Below are 8,222 nucleotides of genomic sequence, written 5' to 3'. Positions count from 1 at the left end.
GTCTGTGAAGTATCTTTATGAGTTACTGAATAAAGCTAAGAAAGCCAGATTCAGATTTTCTACTTATTCTTCGAAATATTGAAATATTTCCTGTGTGACCGGACCCTGTATAGGTTAAAAAGGGGCAAGTGGAATTGTTGGAACTATTTCCGTAGCAGACCAAACACAAGGATTGTTGGATTCAGCTTTAGCTGTAAAATGTATTTTTTTTTTATAATAAGGATATGTGTTTCTTAATTAAATACCTACAAAATTTCAGTTCAATCTATCACCGTCGAGATTCTTCCCGTATCCTTTTTAGGTTAACAAATTACAACTACAAATTTTAATACTATATATTTTAAAGAGGGAAACACAATTTCAATTAACTTACTTGAATTGTAAATAGTAGGTTTAAGTAGAGTAACAAATTAATTATTTAATTATTTATTTTAGGTGGAACAAATTTTAGAAATATAGTTCATTTCAATTCAGCAGCTATCGAGCATGACTTTTGCTTTCTATGAACGAACAGTGAAGGAGAATTCTTGCTTGTCACCGCTACGTGCGTCAAATGTGCCCGGGCACTATATGCCAATCTCTTAGCGCGTAGTTTACACTGCTGTAGTCGTCGGGGGCTTTTCGCCGTCACATTCCCCCACCCGTGATCCGCTATCAGGATCACCATCCTTCATGACGTCGAGCAAAGCCAGCTTGACTACCGGCCTTCGAAAAACTCCTCCCTTAGTGCGTACCCATGCTTGGCGTACACGACCATCTATACCACATCATACTTTCTCCACTCGTCCTCTTATCCATTGATTTCTTACTGTCCCATCTACTACCAAAACCAAATCTCCTTCCTTAATTTCTCTGACATTCCCGAACCATTTGGACCGCCGTGAGATCACTGAAAGATATTCTTTCACCCATCGCCTCCACAACTGATCAGTCAAGTGCTGCGCCAGTTTCCAGCTACTTCTGAGAGCCAACCGATAATTTATTGGAAGTACAGGCAATTGCTTAACCCCAGAGGAACTGCCCAACAGAAAGTGGTTTGGGGTGAGCGCTTCCTGGTCTGCCGATTCTAGAGGGATATATGTTAACGGTCTCGTATTTATCATTGCTTCTGCTTCAATGATAACTGTTTCTAGCGTTTCGTCATCTGGCTTCCGTGGTGCTTCTATAATTGTTCTAATCGCAGCTTTCACAGAACGAACCATTCTTTCCCATACTCCACCCATATGAGGAGCCCCAGGTGGATTGAAGGTCCATCTGGTATTTGAGTTGGTGAACACTGAAGCTAGGGTTTTCTCTCGATCCCGAATTTCCATTTTTAATTGGTTGTGGGCACCATGGAAATTTGTCCCGTTGTCGCTAAAGAATTCCGCAGGTGAACCTCGCTTCGACACGAAACGCCGAACTGCTAGTACGCAGGACTCTGTGGACATACTGTGTACTACTTCCATGTGAACAGCGCGTATACTTAGGCACGTGAAAAGTGCAACCCAACGGTTCACGTTGCTGCGCCCGAATTTAACCAAGATCGGTCCAAAATAATCAAGACCCACGAAAGTGAACGGTCTTACAAAGGGTGTTACACGGACGTTTGGTAATGGGGCCATCGGTGGTGGCCTTGGTATGGCGTTGCGTATACGGCACAATGCGCATTGTTTGGCAACGTTCGCGACTAACGCTCGCATCCTAGGAATATGGTATTCCTGCCTCATTTCGTTTATAATCGTCTCTCTGTTAGCGTGGTTGAAACGACGATGAAACTTATCTGCCAGTAAAAAGGTTATACGCGATTTCTGTGGTAGAATAGCAGGGTGTCTGACTGCATATGGCACCCAAGTCGCTGTATCGATCCTTCCTCGTACCCGCATCACACCGCGTTGATCTAAAAACGGCCAAAGTTTGAAGATAGAGCTCGCCCTAGATACCGCTGAATGCTTCCACTGCGACTGTTCGTTGATTTTATTGAGTTCTCCTAGTTCTTTACCATACCATTCCTGCTGTGCTTGCTTATATATCGTGATTTCAGCCTTGACTAATTCTCCCTGCTTCAATACTCCGAATTCCAATTGTTCGCCTCGACGTTTATATTATCGCCTTATATTATCGACGAATCTGAGCACTATTGCCACCGTGCGTTCCAGTTTTTCCCAACAGCTAAACCTATTTATTTCCATCAACGGCACGATCTTCTCGTGCAAATTAACTCGACGAATTTCTTCCTCAGTAGAATAAGGGACAGTTCGTTGTTTTGGCCAGAAGCTCTCCGGTTCTGACAAGAATTTCGGCCCACGAAACCATGGATTGTTCGCGTCAAACCTCGGTCCTCCTCCCCACTTTGTCGCCATATCCGCCACATTCAATTCACTTTCAACTTTTCTCCATTCCTTTACATCAGTTGTAGAAAGAATTTCCGCCACACGAAACCCGAGGTACTGTTGAAACTTTCTACTGTCTGACCGCAACCACGCCAAAACTATCTCGGAGTCTGTCCATAGGACACGTCTAGTTACTTTGATTTTATGCATAGTTATGACACTGTTTAGCAACCGCGAACCCAGCACGGCGCCACGCAACTCCAAGCGAGGAATGGATATCATCTTGAGAGGAGCAACTTTAGCTTTTCCAGCGACTAATGCTACTTCAACACCTTGGGATGTTTCCACTCGAAAGTAGATTACACTAGCAAAAGCAGTTTTACTAGCATCTACGAAAACATGTACTTCGAGCGTCGAGTAAGTACTATATCCGGCTCCAGGGAAATAACACCGGGGTACTTTGACCGAATTTAGCTCGTTCAGGAGCGCCGTCCAACGCCTCCATTGTACACACAACGTACTGCTTATTGGCTCGTCCCAGTCAGCACCTGATGCCCATATGTCTTGCATTAATGTTCGGCCATGAATCAGGAAAAAGCAAATTAAACCTAGCGGATCGAATAAGCTCATAACTACAAGAAGAACTTCTTGTTTAGTTGGTGTATGCAAATCACCCAGCGCTTGTTGAAGATCTTGGCGCCATACGTAAGTGTAGGTGAGCACATCACTGCTTGGGATCAACTTCATTCCCAAAACCGACTCCACAGTTGCCCCCTTTTCCGCATTGATAAGTTTCTCAACTTCTATCGACTCTGCACCGACTTGCGCTACTATTGCTGGATCGTTGGAAAGAAAATTCCTGATTTCAAACCCGCCTTCTGCGTGTATCCGCTTAACTTCATTCCCCACCTTCACTGCTTCTTCGGCTGTTTGAAAACTGTCCAGATAATCGTCCACATAGTGGTATTGTAGAATAGCCTCAACCGCCTTCGGGAATAGAGCCTCAAACTCCTGCGCATTTAGATTTTTTATATATTGTGCAGAGCTCGGCGAACACGTAGCTCCGAAAATAGCTACATCCATTACATAAACTTCGACCTTTGATGTTGATTTATCTCGCCACAGAAATCGCAAGAACTGACGGTCTGCTCGCCTGATGAAGAAACGATTAAACATCTCTCTTATATCTCCCGTCAGTGCATAAGCATATAAGCGGAAATGAAAGAAAACTGCAATCAGCGACGTCAGAAAATCAGGACCTTTCAACAACGTTGAGTTTAATGAAACCCCGTTAACTTTCGCGGCAGCATCCCAAATGATCCGCACCTCATTAGGTTTTTTAGGATTAAGCACTACTCCCAGCGGTAAATACCAACACTTCTCGGGACTTGTGTTTACAAGTTCTTCCTGCGTAGCTCGGTGTGCGTATCCCTTCCTTTCATATTCCCGTATTTGTTGACGAACAGAGTCGTAAAGATGCGGTTCTTTGCTAAGTCGTCTCTCCAATGACCGCAAACGCCGGTAGGCCATACCGTAGCTATTGGGAAACTCGATGTCATCCCACTTCCATAAAAGCCCAGTCTCGTATCGGTTTCCGACTTTGATTGTCGTAGATTGAAGAAGCGAACGCGCTCGTTTGTCATTCTCTGACTCAAGCGGAGTTAGCGGTGGTACTACGCCAGAATCATCCAGCGTTATATAATCGCGAACTAGCTGGTTCAAATCGGGCTCCGGATTGGTCCATCCTCCAACGTGAAACCCACATATAAATGGTTCCGAAACAGGCTGTGCACATCCGTATATGCTCCAGCCGAGCCGACATTTGGCTGCCATTGGTTGGCCACAACCTCCTTCCCGGATCTTCAAAGGAACCGTGAGTTTCAGGTTGTCAAGACCAATCAGGAGCTTTGGCGTAATGTCTACGTAGTCATTTATTGGCAGTCCTCGTAAATGTGGATAGATTGTTGCTAACCGATGATAACGCAACGATTGCATCGGTAATTGAAGACCAGCTACGGTGCGTGCATCGAACAACTTGTAGCGTTTCGCCAACCCACTACCACAAATTTCCATACGTATCCGTTTAGAATTTGGCTCATTCCGAGTGATGTTCCCAGTCCACTGTAAATTTAAAGTTTCAGCAGGTCCAGTCATCCCCATCTTTAGCGCAACCGTCTCATCCAAAAGCGTCAGCTGCGAGCCTTCATCTACGAACGCATACACATCCAGCTTGCAGTTTTCCCCATACAAAGTTACAGGAAGAATCCGAAAAAAGGGACCGCCACTGGTCTGTTCGCCTGCATGGCTTGTAGAGACTACTGTCGATACGGATGGTATAACCGAGTGAAGCAGTGTGTGGTGACGCATACGACACCCCTCTATTCCACATCCTCGCCAAGTTTCACAAGGCCATTTCCCGTGTTGATTTAGGCAGGTTCTGCATAAGGAATTCTGACTCGCCACTTTACACCGCTCAACAACGTTCAACAATTTGAATTTAAAACAATCCGCCACTCTATGTCCTTCAAGTTTGCAAAAAATACAAGTCTTCTTTGGTTGTCTCACTGCTGGTGTGGCTGTATTATTGTTTGACGGTGATGGCCCAGCCGAAGTCTCTGCATGAGTTTGTACATATCCTCGGTCTTTGGACTTCTGATGAACTCCTTTGGATGTTTTTCCCGTAGGTGTGTCATCCATCACTTCGAACGCCAGCTCTACTAATGACGACATGAATGATCCGAACGTACTAAGGTTAACTTCTGCAACATTGCTTTTAAATGCTGACCACTTCAACCTATAATCCACAGGAAGTTTTCCCACTAGATCGCGAAGCAGTGATGGGTTCGTTAAATAGGATTGTTGGTTTGCAATCTTCAGGTGCTCTACTAAATTATCAACCGCCATACCAAAGTCAACTATACTTTCCAAATCGTCCATTCTTGGAGGTGAAAGGTGACGAATTCTCTCGGTGAGAGCCTTGATCAAAGTTTCCGGTCGACCATAACGCAACTGTAAAGTTTTAATTATATGCGGTACACTGCTTGGAGAAAGCAGTCTGCTACGCACCATTTCTAAAGCTGGACCTTTCAGGCAGCGCTGCAACCGAAGTAAATTTTCATCCTGAGAAAAACCGCACGTAGTTGTTGAACGTTCAAAGTTATTAATCCAGATAGGCCATTCCTCTGGATTCCCCGAAAACACAGGGAGATCTTTTCCCATCACCTGCCTTGCTGCTAATTGACGGCTGGTGGGATTTCTCTCTACTCGCATACTATTGTTCTGGTTGTCGTCATCTTCGCTTACCTCAGACTCATTCAGCTCTTCACATTTTCTTAGAGGCCTCTGAGTTTTATTAGTAATAGGATGGAGAATATCGTGAAGAACAGGATTCGATTTCTCAACATGAATGTTAGCTCGTTGCTTAACTGCTGACGTGGAATTATTTTTGTTTGCCTCTGTCTGCTTGTTTGATGTATGTATTTTTTTTTTATAAAAAGGATATGTGTTTCTTAATTAAATACCTACAAATTTTCAGTTCAATCTATCACCATCGAGATTCTTCCCGTATCCTTTTTAGGTTAACAAATTACAACTACAAATTTTAATACTATATATTTTAAAGAGGGAAACACAATTTCAATTAACTTACTTGAATTGTAAATAGTAGGTTTAAGTAGAGTAACAAATTAATTATTTAATTATTTATTTTAGGTGGAACAAATTTTAGAAATATAGTTTATTTCAATTCAGCAGCTATCGAGCATGACTTTTGCTTTCTATGAACGATCAGTGAAGGAGAATTCTTGCTTGTCACCGCTACGTGCGTCAAATGTGCCCGGGCACTATATGCCAATTTCTTAGCGCGTAGTTTACACTGCTGTAGTCGTCGGGGGTTTTTCGCCGTCACAGGAATCATGATATCAATACTTTTCCTCAAAGTTAAACTGAAGTACTATAAACTCCTATTCCTCCTATTATAGAAAATTCTATCTTTTTTCGGCACAGAGTTACAGAGTATTTTCTGTAAAAGTTACTTGAAAGTTAATTTTTTGCACTTAACTTTTGTTAGTTACATTTTACAAGAAAACGTTATTCTAGAGAAGCATTTGGACATACAAATCACACGTTTTTGTTGAAGGCCATTTGCCTCCGTTACAAGTGTATTGTTTACTGCTCGCATTTTTATAATTTTTTTCGAACGCGGCCATTACAGCTATCGAAAACGGTTTCCGCATTTTGGTGGACACTTTTTTTTAACGTAGAGTTAAGTTGAAACTAAAATTACCATTTTAAAATGCTTGTTATCTTATAACCACTGAGCGGTTTTTGAACACCAATTTCTTAAAGTATAATGCACAGTATTATTGAGTTGCGATGAATATTACTACTGCGTATCTGTAGCGGAATATGATAACAGTTTTGATTTGGTAACCATTCTCTAAGCGTCGTTACGTGGCGTGATGAATTTTTATTTCGTATATATAACATGAATAAATCACGCTGTTCCATGTTTATTTTGCTATTGCGAATAACCATTTTTCGTAATCCCCCGTCCAGTCTGCGTTTGCGTCATGAACACTAACCCACATACATCTTTTTTGATGAAATGTGGAGAATTTTCTATGCCAGTATCAGCTGGCTTTTCGAATTTGCTTTCGGCTTAAACAAACCGTATGCCAGATTGGTCCATGTCTTAGTAGCAGCGGGTTTTTTTTTCAGTATGTGTTGACAAAGTGCCTTTATTTCCCCCCTGGAGGGGCAACACAGATGGTGCGATCAGCCTATCAGATTTTGAACAGCAAACTGCCTTTCTCAAGGCAAATAAACAAGTAATTGAAGATTAATCATTTTTTTCGAAAGGTCTCGAGCGCTAGATGTTGGAAGTAAATGCTTTCTGATTATGTTCATTCAGAAAGCCGATAGCACTCCAATAGCACGTGAAAAGTACAGGGATTGATGCGATCGTGAGGATTTGAAATATTGCTTGGTTAAAAAGGGTAGAGAGCAATGAAATTTTTCTCTACTACAAAAAGATTCCCGATCACAGCCATATATTTCATACCCAAGCACGGCGCAGAACGTGCAATTATTGCCATACAGTAAACTCCCAGCGTTTATTCAATGAAAAGTTCTTTGATTTGAGTAAGCAATAGTAGATTTTATGACTCATTAATGACACACTCTAAACAATGCATTCCGTTTTCTGTTATAGGCCCATAAAACTTTACGTCGATCTATTGCTTCTAACTGGATTATACTTCTAAAAATTGTGCTATCGAAACGATAATTTCCTACGTTCGATAATCATTCGGCTGGCATCGATTAATCACGCAACTATCAAGGTAATTGATACCGAAACTGATCCCTGATATCCGTTTCCCATCGTTCCGATCCGATCCGATCCGATGCTGAAGAATCCGTCAGTTGGCTAGACACGACGACGGAAGAAGCACGGTCGAGAGAAACCGCACATGTGTGCTGTGCTGCTGACTCCGATCGATCCCTCGAGAGGCTGTGTAGCCATCCGAATCTCATCAGAAGCAACCGAAAAAAAGTTACACGCTTCGAAGGACAAAAGGAAGTGGAGGTTAGCCGCACAGCTAAAAACTGGTCTGCTAGTGTTTTATTACTATTAAATTAATTCCATAACCTTCTCTCCAGTCGACTTCGATATGTTACTGAGTGATCATCACATTACCCCCCTCAACCGACCATTGCGGATGCAGTGAAGTCGTACAAAAATTAATAACCTATAAAACTACTGCCGCTTCGAATGATTTTGGCGGTCACTCAAATTCTGACTCACGTCACAGCGTGTGAGGTTATGTTATGTGAAGTGAGGGGAAAAACTCTAATTAGGAACTTTCTTTTTCTCTTTTTGCTCTCGGATCCCAGGAGACAGGTGCAAAC

The 8,222-nt window shown here is 42.5% G+C and overlaps 1 protein-coding gene across 1 annotated transcript; it reads right to left on the bottom strand.

The window, feature by feature from the left end:
* Positions 1-2,084: 2,084 nt before the first annotated feature.
* On the bottom strand, positions 2,085-5,381 carry LOC129721160 (uncharacterized). Its single transcript, XM_055673415.1, has one exon. It carries the CDS (start codon positions 5,379-5,381, stop codon positions 2,085-2,087), a length of 3,297 nt encoding a protein of 1,098 aa, XP_055529390.1.
* Between the last annotated feature and the right edge of the window lie 2,841 nt (positions 5,382-8,222).

The sequence above is a fragment of the Wyeomyia smithii genome, chromosome 1 (assembly GCF_029784165.1).
Source record: "Wyeomyia smithii strain HCP4-BCI-WySm-NY-G18 chromosome 1, ASM2978416v1, whole genome shotgun sequence".
NCBI lineage: Eukaryota > Metazoa > Arthropoda > Insecta > Diptera > Culicidae > Wyeomyia > Wyeomyia smithii.
Note: the sequence above shows the minus strand (reverse complement) of the source record. Positions and strands in the feature narration are given on the sequence as shown.